Source organism: Dermacentor albipictus, chromosome 6 (genome assembly GCF_038994185.2).
Source record: "Dermacentor albipictus isolate Rhodes 1998 colony chromosome 6, USDA_Dalb.pri_finalv2, whole genome shotgun sequence".
Classification (NCBI taxonomy): Eukaryota; Metazoa; Arthropoda; class Arachnida; order Ixodida; family Ixodidae; genus Dermacentor; species Dermacentor albipictus.
This window is the reverse complement of record NC_091826.1, coordinates 21,469,707-21,489,216: the sequence shown is the minus strand read 5'-3', so window position 1 is coordinate 21,489,216 and position 19,510 is coordinate 21,469,707. Positions and strand designations below refer to the sequence as shown.

General features: G+C 48.6%; 2 protein-coding genes across 3 annotated transcripts; one reads left to right on the top strand and one right to left on the bottom strand.

The window, feature by feature from the left end:
• Positions 1–269: 269 nt before the first annotated feature.
• On the top strand, positions 270–5,294 carry LOC139060841 (solute carrier family 22 member 7-like). Of its 2 annotated transcripts, XM_070540077.1 has the most exons (3): positions 270–2,128; positions 2,237–2,358; positions 2,749–5,294. In XM_070540077.1, exons 1-3 carry the CDS (start codon positions 2,123–2,125, stop codon positions 4,418–4,420), a joined length of 1,800 nt encoding a protein of 599 aa, XP_070396178.1. In that variant the 5' UTR covers positions 270–2,122; the 3' UTR covers positions 4,421–5,294. The 2 variants fall into 2 exon arrangements, with proteins under 2 accessions (XP_070396178.1, XP_070396177.1); XM_070540076.1 differs by having other exon boundaries at positions 270–2,358.
• A 3,907-nt stretch (positions 5,295–9,201) lies between these two features.
• LOC139060836 (barrier-to-autointegration factor-like) lies at positions 9,202–18,207 on the bottom strand. The gene is made up of 3 exons (XM_070540068.1): positions 18,051–18,207; positions 14,455–14,592; positions 9,202–10,222 (listed from the first exon to the last, which is right to left on the bottom strand). The coding sequence occupies exons 2-3, from the start codon at positions 14,578–14,580 to the stop codon at positions 10,076–10,078; spliced, it is 273 nt and encodes a 90-aa protein (XP_070396169.1). The 5' UTR covers positions 14,581–14,592; positions 18,051–18,207; the 3' UTR covers positions 9,202–10,075.
• Positions 18,208–19,510: the final 1,303 nt, after the last annotated feature.

The following is a 19,510-nucleotide window of genomic DNA, read 5'->3' as shown; positions in this document are numbered from 1 at the left end:
ACTTGGCCACGAAGAAAAACAAGCATCGTCGCGCAGGGCCTGGCGCCTCGTAAAACGAAGCACCGAGGACAGAAATAAATAAATAAAAAAGAAAGGAGCGGCTTAACGGTTTCTGCCCTACTCATATAACATGCGAAAGCCAGCTGTGTCATCGAGAGGCCGTCGTCGATGCTGTTACAAGCCCAGCCCGCAAGTTCGGCAGCAACGCGTCTTCGTGGGCATCTCGATCGGGGCTTACCGAGCAAAGCGATTTCCGCACGCGTGCGTCATCTCCGCTGTTTACTCAAGCGCGTCTCAGTCGTTATGAAAGCGGCACCATGGGAGCTTGCAACACTTACAGCTTTACATGTGTAATAGGGATCGGGGACCGTTGGCTGCATTCGTAAGTCCATTCGCACGCGACGACAATTCATGAATACGGGTAACACACCCCGGTCGCGATACCAACCTGCACGGCATCGAAGACGCCAACGTATGACGGGCCATTCTCACAAAGCCGAGGCCGTTCAGCTAACTGGTTCTTAGGGGGGTCGCCAAGAAGTTCGCTCGCTTGAGTGACACGTAGTGGCAGTCCTCACCCATTATGACGGAAAACGTAGCACTAGCGATGGAATTGGTTATGTGCGAGATGAATTGTTCTTTCAGCCAAGGCGTTATAGGTTTGCGTATGCAGAAAACAGGTCGTACGCCTGGAGCGGGTTCGTAAGAGCCAATTACGGGCCAGACGGGCTAGCGACCACGCTAGCGATGGCGTTTGGCTTTTGACGAACAGTTATAACCGGGCCGTCAAACCGAACTTTAACTAGAAGCGATACTTTGGCCGATGCTGAGCCCGCGAACCCGAGAAAATATTTTTAGAACGTACCCAACGTGAGCCGAACCTTAACCGACAAAAAGAGTATTCACCGATTCAGAACGAAACGCAGTTCAAGCAGATTGGGAGGCACAATCAAGAAAGGCGTCAGGCTGTGCGAAACTGTTGTCCTCCCAACTGTCGGCGCGCCCAACTATAGCAGCCTGTTCGGCTGTAGCAAGTGAACTTTTACGCACGAGTCCTATCGGGCCAGGCGCTATGTACGTGCCAAAAAATGCGGGTACCTAGGTTTCGTCGCTTCTATTACGGTGTGCCGTCATCGCCATCATCAAAACGTTGCACCCGAGCACCTCTTATTATGCGAAGGCTTAAGATATTCGCAATGAACTAGCCCACTCCGAAGTGCACATCCGAATTCTATTTTAGATCATTCCTGAAGCTTTAGATCCTCTTGTGCAAAACACAAGCGTCAATGAATGGGACCACACTTCGTACCAAATCATCTGTATATGAGGGCCCTGAGGCACCTTTTATTCAAACCTGAGCAACAAGGTCGAATGAGCGCGTTGCCCTTTCAAGAAAGAGATCACTACTTTTATGTTGGCAAGACGAATATAGCATTTGGTTGGTTGGTTGGCACCAGGTCAAATGAATAGACCCACTACGGCGGATAGGCCATGAATCGGGTGGTTGGATGGATTGACGGAAAAACTTTAATAAGGCCCATCGGGACGTGCACTAGCCCGTAGCGTGCTGCTCCCACGTCGGGACAGAAAGACCTAGCCTCTCCGAAACGTCGCGGGTCCGTTGGACTGCCCATATAGTTGGGGTGTGAGAGACTGGGCTAGTTGGTGCTGTGTCCACTCTTGCGCTATCTTCACCATAGATGCGACTGGGTGTTGGTGAAAAAAAAATGACCTGTTAATCACCCTTCCTCTTTTTCTTATTCGAGGAATAGTCCGCGACTATGTGTGTACAAATAATTGGTCATTTATTTTCCTCATTCCGCGAGGCACGTAAGGAAGATGTCAGTGCCAGAGCATGCACACGCCTCGAGAACAACCGTCTCACTATGCCACGGACACGGCGACTCCGTTTCCTACCTCATAACTGCTTTGCCTAGTAATATGGCCACAATCAAAAACTAACAAATGCACTTACAATTATATTCTTTGACCAATGCATCAACGTGGACGTACGTCATATTTCTTGATGGTTCCTGCTAAATTTGGCAGGCCAAAATTGTAGAGCAGGAACAATACGAAGAAGAAGAAGCAGACGATCACGGTAAGCAAGCCGCAAGAGGCAATGCCCGTAAGTTATAACCTCCATATTGTTAATTCATCTCCTCCTTGTCCGTTTCTCTTAGCCGTTCGATTCACTTCCAATCCTCCACTGTGTGTCTGCGCCACAAACATTCAGAGTGACAGCAGCATGTCCGAGGCGATCCTCTTCTCAGAAGCCACGGAGCTGATTCCTGCTCGGCCAGAATCGTCGAAGAAACTCGTGACCGTCGGCCCGGCCACCAGTACCGAGTCATCCAGGTACGCAGGCACGCGATACGTTGAGCATGGGGGACGCATGCAGTGGAGGGCCATATCCTCCAAGAAACACGATTACGTGCTATCTCGCGTTTGAAACTACCCAATCTTTCATCCATCCTTCAGTGACAGGTACAATAGACAAACGTTACTAACGGAATACTTTCGTCTGCATATGCTACTTAAGTTAAGGTGGTGATAGTGAAGCTTCGGCGTTGGTCTTCTACTCCTTTCCTCTTTTTTTTTTTGGCGGCGATGTTGTAGTTCTTGTGTCACGTAATATTGACGGCATTCTTAAACACAGCTCGAAGCTTCACACTGAAGAACTTAGAATAGCACAAATCGGATATGGCAAAGAATGATTGAATGAACGACGCATTTCGATTCTTTCAGAGCGAAGGACGGGACCCAGCCAGATGATTTCGCCCTGCTCGACAGTTCCGTGCTCCGCAAGACGGTCCCCCCGTCGGAGGAATCGAACCTGCAGCCCGGCACCAGTAGCACGACCGTTCCGTGCCACAGTGCCTACACGACCTCGGCTCATTCGCCACCTTTAGACATGGACAGGATCTTGGGCAGCGGCTTGTTCCAGTGGGTCATCGTGGCCTTCGCTCACCTGTCGTCCGCCCTGGTCGTTATTCATCACATGTCCATGCAGACGTTTCTGCTGCCTGTGGCGTACTGGTGCCGGCCTCCCGCCGACGCCAACGTGAGCGCCAGCCGCTGGAAGGCAGAGAACATCCCGCTGCGGCCAGACGGCACGTACAGCCAGTGCACAATGTACCCACCCGAAGTGCCCGAGGTCAATGGCACGCGCGTCGAAGTGGCCTGCACCGAGTGGCAGTTCGACCTGCTCCCGAGCGAGACCACGATCGTCAGTGAGTGGAACCTGGTGTGCGATCGCGCCTGGTACGTGCCCGCCGCCTTCGTCTACAACAGAATCGGCGTCGTCATCTCGGTGCTCTTTTTCGGCCAGATATCGGACAGGGTTGGCCGGCTGCCCGCTGTCTACGCTTGCACAGTCCTCACTGTGGCATCCGCCGGCGGCGCTACGCTTGCGCGGACATTCATCAACTTCATAGCCGCCCGGGTTCTTCTGGCGGCATCGCTGAGCGTCCTCGATATCTCCATGGTTGTCATTCTGTTCGAGAACTCGGGCGACAAACACCGGGAAGGCTATTTCTGCCTGGCCATGACCGGAAGAGTCGTTGCAAGCGTCCTGGCTGAGGCGCTCACCCTACCGCGGCGGAATTACAAGGCGCTTGAAGTGGTCACTTTCTCCCTCACGATGGCACTCGTGCCAGTGTTCTGCCTTGTGGGCGAGTCCATCAGCTGGCTTATGGTATCCAACAATGTTGAGCAGGCCGAGAAGGCGATACGGCGCGCCGCCGCGTGGAACAACCACCAGGTCAACGAGGAGGGCTTGTTCTTCACAGTCTCATCCTCTCGTGCCCCAGCGGCACTGCCGAAAATGAACTTCCTCACTTTTTTGGCCAGCAAGGAATTGTGGAAGCGAAACGCTACGCTCTGCTGGACTTGGTTCAGCATTCTGCTGTCCTTGTACGGTATGAACCTGAATGGACTGTCGGACGAACCCTGGCACCTCTTGTTACTCGCCGTAACGAGGGCTGCCTCGATTTTGCTATTCTGGATATTCTTGCTGGCTAGTCCCCGCAAGATTTTGCTCACACGAGCACTGCCGTTGACCTGCTGCATGTTGCTTTTGTACGGTAGCCTCAAGGCCGAGCACGAAGGACACCTGACATGGATCCTCGGCGAGATAATCGTGAGCATGCTCCTCGGAGAAGCCACCGCCGTAAACGTATTTACGCTTGAGTTGTACCCGACCGTAGTGCGGGGCATCGGCTTCTTTGTCGCCAACTTCTTCGGGCAGCTCGGGGCTACCTTGGGGCCCCTTCTGGCGCAACTGCAAGCGCATGTGTCCCCAACTGCCGCCAGCATGTTCTACTTCGCGGCGCTATTCACTGCCACTTTCCTCATCAGGCTGCTTCCGGAAACCAAACGCCAGAAGACACCGCAAACAATGCAGGATATCCTGCCCTGAATCGGAGTGCAATGAAGGATGTAGATAGATGTGTAATTTCCCTTTGATTCTTGACTAACCTTTGCAGACTGATAGCAAGCGATATCATGCTCCCCGCTGATTGTTGTTGTGTCGTACAGATGATGACTGACGGCGTAGATTATCGTGGTTTTCGTGCTGCTTTCGTGTATGTTAAAGCTCAAATGAAGACACAAGTACGAACAGCCTAATCTTAATATCCTTCTCTTCAAGGATACAGTATCCGCCGGAGGTCGCTGTGTGCGTGCGTGCGCCCAGAATAACGTATGGCGCTACAGTCAATCTATTTTTTGTTGTCCTTTATCAACTCGTATTAGCGCTGAACCGATGGCATATTTCTGAAAGTGCCCATCAATACTCGTGCCATTCAATTTCAGGTGCTGTGCATTTGCCTGGTCAATGCAGAAATCAATTGTTTCAGGAATCTATATCCAACCAATAAAGACAAGAGTTGTAGATTGTAGACGGGTGTGGTCTCCGAGACAACGGAAAGCGAGGTTTGTTGGTGATGTCGAAGGTAACCAATATAAGAAACCTACGATAAGCCATTATAAAAAAAGAAACTCAGCCCAAGCACTCCGCACAGATGGTTAACGAGCGAAGCTGAAACGTGAGGCCCCGGTGTTAGTGATTGAGTAAATCCCCACGGTTCATTAACGTCTTTCTCAATTATTGGTTACGTATTTGTGTTTCTTAACGAGGATGCACACACGTTCGGCCCCTCATGCCCCCTTAAGCAATGTCTCATACCCCCGTAAGCGCGGCCTCGCCATTACGGCGACAGTTATGTAATCTTTGTGGGGCGAGAGGGACCCTGGACCACATATGGGAATGTCCGTACTCTCCCGGGGGAACGCACAAAATAGGTAGTAGAGACACCTGGGTGACCCTGCTGCGCAGCTCGGACTCTGAGCTCCAGCTCCGGCTCGTCCAACTGGCTGAAGAGGCTGCTGGGACCCAAGACCTCCCGGGCGGCATCTGAGGAGGCGGCACTCGCCCCCTGACCTGCGTGTCGGGGCTGGGTAGATCACCTTATCCGTTGTACAAAAAGTTTATTCTATCTATCTATCTACGCTGGAATGATGAGCGGCAGCGGATCCAGCTGCGGAAGAAGACGACGACGCTCGAGCCATTGCTGATGACGATAGGTTTCAAGCGAAGCTTGCATTGACCCACTTGTATCGGTGTTGCTGGTGTAAAAAAAAAAGAAAGCCGCGCGAAAATAAAAATTGCTTGTCGGTCTGCGAGAACACCATGCTAACCGATTCAGCCACTGTTGTTATTTTTCTCTTCATTTTCAGAATTCAGCCACTGTCGGCTCTTCGTACGCGCACTTTACAGCAGGGGTTTTATATGCACGAATCTATTTTATCCGTGCATATAAAACCCTATGCGATAACAAATTAGCTATCCGAAATTTTAACAAAGGGAGAATCTCGGAAGAAGCCCTCCACATTCTACACAAAAATCCTCCCAGGAGGGACATAACTTTTATTTGAGTACCAGCCCATGAAGAAGTCCCAGGCAACGAAGCCGCTCATGAGCTCGCCCGAGCACTCTACCACCGGGCAACTCTAGAGCAGCCAGTTCCAGGGATAAAAGATGGCATGATCACGTACAGGGAAATAGTCGATCACTACAAAGCCGAAAGAAGAATCTTTCCGCCACCGCATCGGTCTCTCTCTCTGGAGGACGCTCGCATTTGGCGACGTCTCCAGGGAAACAATTATACATCACCACATTGGATCTACTTAACACAGACGAGGGACTATAACGACACCCTCTGCAAAATTTGTAAGCTAAAAGGTACGCTAGACCATAAAATATGGGAGTGTGCTGGCTCCCCAGGGGCCAAGGAAAACATTGTCAGTAGAGAAGCCTGGGAGGCCTTGCTCCAGAGCGAGGCTGAAGACGACCAGCGTCGAGCAATCCGCCTGGCCGTTGAGGCCGTGAAGACTCACCGTCCTCAACGCGCGGGGACGCCTTCGTCCTCCTCCCCTACCTACGTGTGAGGCGGGCACCCCAGCTCAGTGGAACAGTAAAGTTTTCAATCAATCAATCAATTTATATGCACGAAGAAGTAGACGCAGAGCAAGGCGCGAGCAAATCACAGGCGTCGCCTCCACCCGGAAGAGGGAAAGGGTGTGATCGCGCGTTCTACTCGCCTCGCGCCCACCGTTCATGCACTAAAGTACCCCAGGCTTTTCCGCCAAGAAACTTGAACACATTGGAGCTCACTGTAAGAAACGACATTTCACGTGATCGTGCACCTACAGTGTCTCTCTAAATTGTGTTCCAATTGGAATTACTTCGGCATTGGTCGCCCGAGAAACAAGCGGACCGAAGAGAGAAGGTTAAATGAAAGGCACGAAGGTTGGCCAGGACTAAGCCCGGTTTGCTACCCTGCACCGGGCGAAGGGGATGAAAATAATAAAATAAGGAAATAAAGTAAAGACCTTGACGAAGACTGGTGCCCTTGGCGAAACAGGAGGGTGTCGTAATGACAGGTCCCCTTATATAGAAACGGTGGTTGTTCCCCTAATTCATCAACTGGTCCCTTTACCAAAAGGTTGGCAGTTTCCCTAACGAAAACTGTTCCTCTTGCGAAAGCGCTGGCAGGTGCCCCGACGAAGACGTCCGCTCTTGTGGCCTTCTTGAAACGTTGGCTTACGGCTAAGATCTTACTCGCCCGCTGTTAATTTCTGCACGGAGACGTATGTATCTTCTCGCGTTCAGCGACAACTCCAAATGTTTACTGATAGGGAAGATATTTATTGAGAAAATAAAAAAAACGTTTTGCGGGACGCTAGTAAAATAATACTCAGAACATGGACGCACTCTGATGTAAAGGTCTGCCAAATCCCACTTATGGCGCGTTCCCACCGAAGTTTCTACCGCGCGAGGAGCAGCGGGAGCGCCGGTGTTACGTGTCGAAACGGCGACGAGCATATTCCTCGAGTGCTTCCCACGAGGCAGCCGTTTCATCAGCACCCGCCCAGACGGTGGCATGGCCCGACATAGACTGCGACGCGCAAACAAAGGAGCTCACTTGGATGGATGGATGGAATGGATGGATGGATGGATGGATGGATGGATGGATGGATGGATGGATGGATGGATGGATGGATGGATGGATGGATGGATGGATGGATGGATGGATGGATGGATGGATGGATGGATGGATGGATGGATGGATGGATGGATGGATGGATGGATGGATGGATGGACGGACGGACGGACGGACGGACGGATGTATGTATGTATGTATGTATGTATGTTATGAGCGTCCCCTTTGGAACGGGGCGATAGGTTATCCACCAAGCTCTTGCTATTATACTGCCTAATGTCCTACCTAAGTTAAAAAAGAAAAGGAAAACGAAAAGACCACGATGAATTCCCATAACTAAACTTGCTGACCCCCTATTGTGAACTTTCTTTTTGTGTGCGTCTCCGTTTTTTTTTTTTGTCGTTTCCCTACTTTTCTTCTATCAATCTTCCAATCGCCTCTTACTAGTCTCTAGCGCGTACATACAAACGCGATTTAATGACATCTTATTTGAAATCAAGAAAAAGAAATGGGCATGGGGAGGACATGTAATGAGGAGGGAAAATAACCGATGGTCATAAAGGGTTACGGACTGGATTCCAAGGGAAGCGTAGCAAGGGGTGGCAGAAAGTTAGATGGGCGGATGAGATTAAGAAGTTTGCAGGGACATCATGGCCACAATTAGTACATGACCGGGGTATAGTTGGAAAAGTATGGGAGAGGCCTTTGCCCTGCAGTGGGCGTAACCATGATGACGATGATGATTATGATGATGATTATATTCCTAAGTAGTTCTTCACAATCAATTTTACTGTGAGGATCCCTCACTTCAAAACTTTTCCAGCCCATATCACCCTGCACAGCTTCATCTGTAGTCTTCCCGTGAGCGTCCAGTGCAAGGCGTCCCACTGACCTTTGGTTCCCATTGAGTCCTGCTTGTACCCCCGATTTCAAGCAAATAACCGTATTACCACAAGTAAGTCCTGGAACCATTACACCCTTCCACATACCCCGTAGCACCTCGTACCTATTGTATCCCCACAGCATTCTGTGCTTCATTATGGCTGCATTTCTCTTCCTCTTTACTGTTATTGTTTTTCCTGTGTTGCCATTTATATATTGCGTTCGTTTATCCATATACCAAGGTATTTAGGTTCTTTTAGTCGAGGTATTTCCTGGCCCTGTATTGCCACTGTCTGTTCACTGTTTTCGTTGAATACCATAAAACCTGATTTTCCAACACTTAATTTAAAGCCTAAATTCTCACCTTCGTGCCCACAGATATTAGCCAGACATTGCAAATCACTTTGCCTGTGAGCTAGCAACACAATGTCGTCCGCATAAAATAAACCTGGAAGCTGCTGGTCTACTTCTCTATACTCACCTGTTTGTATGAGAGATTAAACCCGATATTACTTTCTTCCAGCGCCCTCTCCATCCTCACCATGTGCATCATAAACAGCAGTGGTAATAAATGGCACCCCTGCCTCAGTCCCCTGTTGATATGAACTTTGTCCTCTCTCCCCATCCCTTCCCATTCAACGGAAACGGTATTTTCTAGGCAAATCTCTCTCAAAAGCTGTGGACAATCGTCACCTAAGCCTTTCCCTTGCAGCCCGCTAAAACGCTTGCAGCTCAATTAAATGTGCGCAAATCGTTTGTAAGCGCCTCTATGAAACTTTTTTCCAAGTTATTTAGTCATTAACAACAAATAATACAATGAAAAGGCTATTTAGTCTTTTTTCTTAATCCAAAAACACATTCCGAGAGTCTGGCAACACTGACAAATACGCCGCGAGCGCGCGGAAGCATAGAGTTTCTGACTAACACCTAGAGGGAAATCTGGCGCCACCGTCTATGGAAGTTTCTTAAAGAGCACCGTGCCGTCATGGGAATTACGGTATATGTGTCTGCGAGACTCTTACAACACCATGGTGTTGCAAAAGGCTTCGTCTAGAACCTAGATATGGCTACACAAATAACGTGTTCTTAAAGTAAAATTTTCATGAAATGTTTCAATTCACGCATATTACATCTTTACCCACACACAATGCATGACCAAGCGAAGAAAAGCAAGAACAGACGACAAACTGTTTCAAAGCGAGCGCGAATCTTGTCGTCTGTCCTCCAACTTTAGCGGCCCGCTGATACCTTTCACGTATCACATAATTGTACAGGCAATAACAAGTTCTCATAGTTAAACAAAACATGTTTTTGTCTAATAATAAAGCTAAAACAGCTTTTTACGTGCCATTTTAGTAGAAGATGAATCATTGTGACCGACGGAACGGTGCTTGCCAGGCGCGTCTTCAAGGAGTCCTGGCTCTTCGAGAACGATGCCAATCCGAAGTCACAATATACCGGCATTCCCATGCATACCACAGCGCAGCAGCGCCACATTTCCCCCTAGGTAATGTAGTGAGAAACTCTATGCGGGATGGCCGTCCGCCTGCTTTTCGCCGAATGTGTAAATGATGCCAGCGAACCGTCGGCGTCGTCCCGCTGCGTCTATTTGTCCCGGGCGATGTTCGCTGTGAAAGTTCGCTCCACTCATCCCGGGCTTTACAGTGGGTGCCCCTGTGAGTCAAACTTCACAGGAACTCCCGGCACCAGTCGCGCAAGCACTCGTAGCAGTCTCCCGCTTGCTTGCTGTTGGCACTGCAGGTACTTTTCAGCCAGCTCTCAAAGCTTTGCCGGTTCTGCTTCAACACCAAGAACTGCCCAAGGACGACATAGGCCTAGAACAACAGAAGAGAGTAACGTTTAATGCATTCACTTAAGTTACCGCAGGACAGACGTGCAAAACTACATTTCCATACAAAAGCAAAACAAAAAAATGCAAAGCTCCCTAAATTATTATTTTGTTAATTCTTCGAACGATGTTCGATATGTCGTTACATCTGTGGTTTATCATAACCAGACTGAGCGGGCCTGGCTCGGGCGAGTATACCTTGCGATGACGGTGCAAACTGCACCACGCGCACCGCTGTTCGTGCCTACAGCACTTGTGGTTTCGGCGATCTGTGCGACGAGACTCGCCGTAAACTGCAATATCTTAGCTTCATTTTTATTTTTCATTTTCTCCCTTTCAAATGTAAGGACCAGGACAGAAGCGAAATTATCTCACTAGAGGGGGATCCCGCAGTGCGGCCAAACCGGATGTGCGCGCCTGTCAATGGTGACGACTGGACGGCGCGCACTATACCTTCACTTATGCTTGGGCCACGCGCTCCGCTGTTCAACTTTCATTCGACGCTGACAGTATATGTATATAGACACACGAAGTGCTTTCTAATTGCCCACTTGTCTGCTCCTAATTTCACGTACTACGTAACGCTTGAAGCAGAAGGTGTGTTCGACATTCACCGCCATAGCCGTGATGGCCACCACTTTCAGGGACAAACCTAACACATATGTATTAGCGTAGCATTGCCGCCCTACCTTTTACCGTTACCTGTTGCCATAGCTGAGCATGCGCAGAGTTTACCGGGCGCAAGTGTATCGCGACCGCTTCTGCCGGTCACTGCGATTGCATTACAACATGACAGCACCCTGGCTCTCCACGTCGACCCTGGATCGTCGTTGCTACTGACTCTTCCCATAGTGACAGCGAGAAATAAACGGCAAACTCAGCCTTCACTTAGTCTTAACTCAAGCTAAGGACAAAGTTAGGCCGCATTTTTGTTGTTAATATTGAGCTCACTTATTTGTTCTGAAGCTGTTAGGGTCTACTCTATCCAGTATAGTAGACCCTAACAGCTTCAGAACAAATAAGTGAGCTCAATATTAACAACAAAAATGCGGCCTAACTTTGTCCTTAGCTTGAGTTAAGACTAAGTGAAGGCTGAGTTTGCCGTTTATTTCTCGCTGTCACTATGGGAAGAGTCAGTAGCAACGACGATCCAGGGTCGACGTGGAGAGCCAGGGTGCTGTCATGTTGTAATGCAATGTAATGCTGTCATGGGAAAACGCACGTACGATTATGTACGCAATTTTCTAACGGGCAGAAAGGCAAAGATCACGATAGCGGACCTAGTTTCGGAGGATATCGAGATAGGCAGCGCAGGTACGCCACAGGGCTCGGTCTTATCACCGATGCTATTCAATCTGGCGCTTATCGGGCTGCCAGCCAAGCTACAAGAAATCGAGGGTCTAAATCATACTTTATACGCAGACGATATTACCCTATGGGTGAGAAACGGAAGTGACGGGCAGATAGAACAAACGCTTCAAACAGCGGTCGAAACAATCGAAAAATATCTAGAGGGGACAGGGCTAACATGCTCGGCAGAGAAATCGGAGCTGTTACTGTACAGACCGACTCGCAGAGGTCGCAAACCAGGCAACTACAGGGAAGAGCTCACTCATAGAGAGGAGATACAGTTAAAGACGGCCGATGGGAAACCCATACCCAAGGTCGATAGGATCAGGGTATTGGGGCTCCTCATTGAAGCCAAGGGCAACAACGGAGAAACCCTCAGAAGACTGGAGGGAACTGTAGCGCAAATCATGAGGCTAATCAGAAGGATAACAAATAAACATAGCGGGATGAAAGAGGAAAACACGATCAGGTTAATACAGGCCTTCGTAATAAGTAGAATAGTGTACGTAGCGCCGTACTTAAAATGGCAGGTCGCGGAAAAGATCAAACTAGAATGCCTCATTCGGAAAATATACAAACTAGCCATAGGACTACCGATCAGCACCAGCACGGACAAGTTGCTGCAATTAGGCCTACACAACACTATAGACGAGCTCATTGAAGCGCAATGTACGGCACAATATGAATGCCTCTCTAAGACTAGAGCAGGCAGACACATCCTAGAGAGATTAGACATAGGTTACCACACACAGCATGGTGTCAAGGTGGACATCCCGAGAGATACAAAGGAAAGATTGGTAATACCTCCCTTACCAAAGAACATGCACCCAGAACACAATGAGGACAGAAGAAAGAACAGAGCGATGCAAATACAGAAGAAATTCGGCAGCGACAAGGACGCAGTGTTCGTAGACGCGGCTCGATACAGTCGCAGACGGGGATTTACGGCAGCCGTAATCGATAGGGATAAACGGTGCAAGACATGCGCGACGATACGCACCACAAGTAACGAGATAGCTGAAGAAGTAGCCATAGCGCTCGCAGCAGCTCAAACTAACGCAACCGTGATAGTCAGCGACTCTCAGACGGCAATAAGAAACTTTGCCAACGGCCGAATCTCCCCGGAGGCACTACGAATTCTTCTTGCAGGAGGGCAAAATTACAAAAGCAAGATATATATCACCTGGACACCCGCTCACACCCTCGCGGAGGACGGCAACAACGAGGCGGCACATGACGCGGCTCGAGGGCTTGCGGACCGAGCCGCAGTCGCAAGTGACGCCCCGACACCCTCCGGACGTGACGGTGCGGTAAATGAGTGGGAGTGGGAGGACAGAATGACAACATATAATGACATTACGAAACATTATAGGTTACAGAGGTGCATATTCCCGCGACCTCACGCAAAATTGACAAAAAAGCAGTCTGTCGCATGGCGGCAGTTACAAACTAGGACGTACCCGAATCCTGCACTCTCGCACATCATATATCCGGATGTATATCCTACGGACAAATGCAGAACATGTGAATCCAGAGCCACTCTGGAGCATATATTATGGGAATGCCGAGGGCTAAATAGCAATAAAGGAAACGCGGTCTCTAGCAGCAGCCTTCGCACGCGCTGGGAAGCCGCGCTGCTCAGCCCCGCCCTCGAAGATCAATTATGGGCCGTCCAGCGGGCCGAGGATGCCGCCAGGACCCAAGAACTCCTGGCCGTCACCTAGGCGGGCCCTTTGGCCCTCCCCACCAACTCGCAGGGCACACAATAAAGTTCTTTCCTCCTCCTGTTAGGGTCTAAGACACCACCAAGCCGTGGAAATGTTTTGATTTCTATCTATCAGATGGCACCAAAATATTGCGCGTTGGTTTCTCTATGGTCTGTCTCATCTTGATTATAGTTTCCTCGGACTTTCCCTTCGATATCCCCCCTTTCGTACGCACCATTCCAGACTGCTATTCTTGACCCTGTCGAATTCTTACGTATTGGTCAGCCTCGATTGACTGGCAGCGCTGCCCCTGGCCTATCTGATTGGCTCGAACCGTCAAAATGGCGGAATTTGAAAGTGTTCAGTATAGCAACCCCAGTACAAGTGGTTAGTATAATACTGTAGGTAATTACTGCGCAAATTTAAAGAAAGGGACGCCACACGAGAAGGCCCATATACATTGTGCAAGTGAAACAAACTAGGCCGGCCGTCAAGATGTTCGGCCAACACCTAGAAAGTCCTGCCACGGCTTCATCACTTCCCTCCAAAACCCAGCTAAGCCTACCCCTCTCGGCAGAGTGAGTGACTCGGGCCACATACACATGTACCAACAGGTGTATGTTGGTACCAGGCCTCTTACATTGAATCGACTGGGTCACCTACATCAAATCGACAATCGTGTGAGTGACCAGCGAGCCTGTGGACTGGCGGGTGTGTATTGATTGATTGATTGATTGATTGATACCCAATAAACAATTCACAAAATTGTATTCTATAGCTTTGGTGGTTTAATTCAGGTCATCTGGATCCCTAGCCTCAGGCTAGAGATTCAGATGCATTGTTTACTATGCCTTTACTATAACCATAGTTGTTCAATATTTTTTTCTGTCGCTCTCTCTCTCTCTCTCTCTCTCTCTCTCTCTCTCTCTCTCTCTCAAGTGTAGAGAGGCTTGCAGGCGCAGCACCAGACACAGGGGTCGTTAACTCGCTCGATCACTCGCAGGGACATCACTTTCAGGGAGCTTTAATCGGACAGACCAGTGGACGAGATACCCGTCTCACCAACAAGGCGTCGCATTGGACGTTACGTTATACGCAAAAGTGAAGGCATCCACGAAAACGATCGTCGAAAATATAGGACCACAGGAACGGTTGAACGCACTTTATCAAACGATCTGTCCTTCAGCCGCTTGCCGAGGACGTCGCCAATACCAGCAAGCTCCGTCACGTCCTTATCTCCCATGGGCTCAGAGACAAAGTTGCGGTGCTTCTGTGACGTCGAAGACATGGCTCGCTTTCGCTGCATAGATAAGCACCCAGTAAACGTAGTGGCACTTCAGCCCTTTAGCAATATCATAGTCGCTTTGCTGCTTAATTCTGAACCAGAATTCGGAACTATCACAGTTGAGCATGAATTTTATAAAGTTAATTGGACCCCATAACTATCTTGTTCAACCGAGAATTTTGTTGATTCAGAAACACTTTACCAGTCGTGCGAATTACACAGCACTTGTTCAAAAGTCAACAGTTGTTGAATTTTTCGACGAAGCCAAGAATGGGGGAAATTATTTGTTATAACTTAAGTGCACAAGTGATAGGTAAACGGAAATGAAAATGGACGAAAAGAAAAATTGTCAGGGGAGGGAGCCAAACTTCCACAGGAGTTCACATCACATTCACATCGGACGCATTACGTGTGCGCTGCTCTACCAATTGAGCTACAGCGGCGGCTGTTTCCACGTCCACACTCGTTGATATCTATGTATGTGTATACAAGATATGACCCGGGGAGTGTTAGCCAGCGCCACTGATGGCCATGGCGACAGATGTGGCACATCCTTTCGACCGCTGGCGTCACGTTGTGCTTGGACAGCAGGCAAGCTGACCAGCAAACCTTCGTACGCTACCCTATAAGGCACTTGACCTGCCGGAATCGAGACCCGGCCGCTCTGTGCGATGAACGCGAAGAGGGAGGATCAAGCGGCCCAATTTTTATGCGTTGCATATTGCAATCACTCAGTTCAGCCCTTGGGCGCGGCCGGGCAGCCACCATTGAGGGTATGAGCCATTGTTCATTGCTGCGCGTCTCATATGTGGGTCTATTCTCTTTTAAGTTTGCTATGTTTGTTATTAAGTTGCTTCTATTTTTATGCGTTGCATATCGCAATCACTCAATTCAGCCCTTGGGCGCGGCCGGGCAGCCACCATTGACCTTTAGCGCGACCACGTGACGTGACGTTACGACAGCCGGAGGAAAAGCTGGGCCCCAACTCGCGCAATATGCAACGCATTCTTGGCTTAACCAAGCTAAGCCTGGCCATTTTTTTTGTTACTTACCACCACTGTATAGCACACCGCCACGTGCAACAATGGTGCGGTCACAATTAACATTATTGATAACGCACCTGAATGTGGTGCTATACACTGATGGCGCTTACATATTAACCATAACCACCGTGATACATCAGCGGCATCAAGGGTTAGAATTGTGCTGTCTGCCATAGGCAATCTTTAAAAATTTTGGTGCAGCTGAAAAAAAAAGAAACTTGTATTTGGCAGTCGGACACAAAAGACCCTGATACACAAATCAAACGAAAACAGCCCACGATTTCCTCGCTTTGTTTCTAACAGCAGAAACGCGACGTGTATTTCGCAGTTTCGAAGCAGTCATGTGCAAGAAAAAGTAATTATACAAACCGTAGGGAACAACGACCATACGGATAATAAAAAACTGATCTGAACCCTAAACGTCACCCAACCCTAAATGTCTGACCCCTACGCCCAGCATTTTCAACATTTCTCCGCGCCTGCAGCATAAAGTTTCGGATTCACCGCTTTCCTGTAGAGGTCCTGGATAACGTAACAGTTCTATTCACATCGCACTTCGTCAGTATAGACCGAGCGGCGCTTCGGTTCCGTTATCACTGGGCTCGGCCGGCCGTGAACTTAGGATGATAAGAAAGATATGGGACCTAATAAAAATCATCGCACCATAGCAGCCCAGTAAAGTCTGCTGCCTAAAGGTTGCTCTGACGCCTGAACGTCAACCCAACCTGCATTTTAGCGTTTCCGTGCCTGTAGCATAAAGTTTCGGATTCACCGTTTTCCTGTAGAGGTCCTGGATAACGTAACAATTCTATTCACATCGCACTTCGTCAGTATAGTCCGAGTGGCGCTTCGGCCCCGTTATCACTGGGCTCGGCCGGCCGTGAACTCAGGATGATAAGAAAGATATGTAACTAGGGGTGTGCTAATATTCGAAATTTCGAATATGAATCGAATATTTTCCTTATTCGAAGCGTATTCGATTCGAGAAATGCATATTCGTAAATTCCCGAATATTCGAGGACGGCCGAATAATGGTCGAAACGGCGAATATTCGGAACGACTGCGAATAATTTAGCAATTAACGAATTATATGCTTGCTCCACATTCTCCTAAAAACATGTGTATTCACTGAGAGCTTCACATGATCCGCTCATTATCTGTATGCTCTGCATCAAGGTGGCAAGTTGGGTCAGTTTGTTGGGATTCATAGTAAGGTTCGTTATAGCGCAACACAAAACAGGGACAAAAGAAGGTACCAAACGACGACACAGCGTTACAGCACTGTGATCTGTAACGAACCTTACTATGAATGTGTACGCTCTGTTCCAGTCTATCTGCATCAGGCCCGTGAGACATGATCAGTTTCAATTTTTTTTTACCAAGCTTTATTCCAGGGCTCTTTCATAACAATATATGATGTACTTTCGGGCTTTGTAAGTATGCACAATAAAATATGCACCTAGAAAATGTTACCTGGACAAATGTTGTCACAGTGCATAAAGAGCCCTTACTTTCTGAACATGTTGAGCAGTCAATTTTCCTTCGCGATAATCTGTAACAAGCGTTTACCTGACAGAGCAATACCTGACATTACCTGAGGGCATTACCTATAATGAGTGCCTCTTTAACCTGAAGCAGCCTAGTAAAATGCAATATTATTTTTAAAAGGGTAATGAAGCTATTGTTACCTCGTTTTGCAATTTTTTAATACTACACATATATTCGATATTCGATTCGATATTCGAAGACAGTTTCTTGCCTTATTCGCATTCGATTTGTATTCGAAAATTTCAATATTCGCACACCCCTATATGTAACCGAATAAGATTAATCCTCGCACCATAGCAGCCCAGTAATGTCTGCAGCCTAAAGGTTGCTCTGACGCCTGAACGCCAACCAAACCTGCATTTCAGCGTTTCCGTGCCTGTAGCATGAAGTTTCGGATTCGCCGTGTACGTGTACATACGTGAGTCAGCTAGGGCGCAACATCAAATATGGAGCTTGCTACTTTGCGCTATCGATTGCGAAGGGCCTGCCTGTAGTCGCAAATGCTATCATGTGTACAAAGGGTTCGCCTCATATAAAAAAAACTAATAAAGAAAGCAATGAAACAGCTGCTAAGAGCGACAAGAGCAGCAGTAACGAAGAAAGATGACACCAAACTGAGCCGGTATACTGTAGCGATTCCTTTCGCTCGATTCTATGCCACTCTTGTCATCCACCTTTCACGGCTGGCTGGTCCCTTGGACAACGCCGGCGGAGCGTAGCTCTGACGTGCACTGACCAAGCGAGAAAAGGAATGGCATCTGATAAGAGCCGTTGCATTATTCCAGCCCGGAATTATTCCAAAAGAGCGCCTGGACAAAAGACACGCGTTCACTAGTGCGTACCACTGCACAGCACAGCATGCAGCAAGTTCAACAAACTCACCTCGGGTAAGACGTGCGGGGTAGGTGTGTCAAAGCGCAACGGCGGCTGCAGACGCGAACTAGCAGAGATAGCAGACGGTCGCAGACGGCGGGCGGTGCAAATGCGGTGCTCGCCTTTGCGCCGATCGCGACGCTATGGGACCCCTTCTCCGTTCTTCTCCGCTGCTGTCACCATGGTAACCGGTTGTTTACACCCCTTCCTGCCTGATAGTCATCCTGTCAGCGACCTTGAGGAACTAGAAGGTGACGACAACGACGACGGAGAGCGAGCCGCGGTGGCGATAGCAGAGCTGTCGGCAAAGTGTTGCAACCAGCGAGTGGCGAGCCGAGCTGGTTGCTGTTTTTTTTTAGTTTCGTTATTTCTTTATATTTGTTTTTTTTTTGTACTGCGAGGAAGTTACGTTATGTCAGCTCATGAAGGGACGTTGGGGAATTACTGCCTATTGTAAATTGCTGTTCTCTCCCGAGACTGTTAAGTATTACTTTAGTTTTCTGCAGATTAATTTTTAGACCCACTCTTCTGCTTTGCCTCTCCAGGTCAGTGAGCATGCATTGCAATTGGTCCCCTGAGTTACTAAGCAAGGCAATATCATCAGCGAATCGCAAGTTGCTAAGGTATTCTCCATCAACTTTTATCCCCCATTCTTCCCACTCCAGGTCTCTGAATACCTCCTGTAAACATGCGGTGAATAGCATTGGAGAGATCGTATCTCCCTGTCTGACGCCTTTCTTTATTGGGATTTTGTTGCTTACTTTGTGGAGGACTACGGTGGCTGTCGAGCCGCTATAGATATCTCTCAGTATTTTTACGTATGGCTCATCTACACCCTGATTCCGTAATGCCTCCATGACTGCTGAGGTTTCGACTGAATCAAACGCTTTCTCGTAATCAATGAAAGCTGTATATAAGGGTTGGTTATATTCTGCACATTTTTCTATCACCTGATTGATAGTGTGAATATGGTCTATTGTTGAGTAGCCTTTACGGAATCCTGCCTGGTCCTTTGGTTGACAGAAGTCTAAGGTGTTCCTGATTCTATTTGCGATTACCTTAGTAAATACTTTGTAGGCGACGGACAGTAAGCTGATCGGTCTATAATTTTTCAAGTCTTTGGCGTCCCCTTTCTAATGGATTAGGATTATGTTAGCGTTCTTCCAAGATTCCGGTACGCTCGAGGTTATGAGGCATTGCGTATACAGGGTGGCCAGTTTCTCTAGAACAATCTGACCACCATCCTTCAACAAATCTGCTGTTACCTGATCCTCCCCAGCTGCCTTCCCCCTTTGCATAGCTCCTAAGGCTTTCTCTACTTCTTCTGGCGTTACCTGTGGGATTTCTAATGACTGGGTGCAACACCGCCCGAGTGCTTGCCGTCTTGTCCGTTTTTGTCAGCGGACTCCTATCGTGAAAAATGCTCGCTTGCGGTCGTCATTCCTGCTGAGAAGCCCACATCTTGAAAT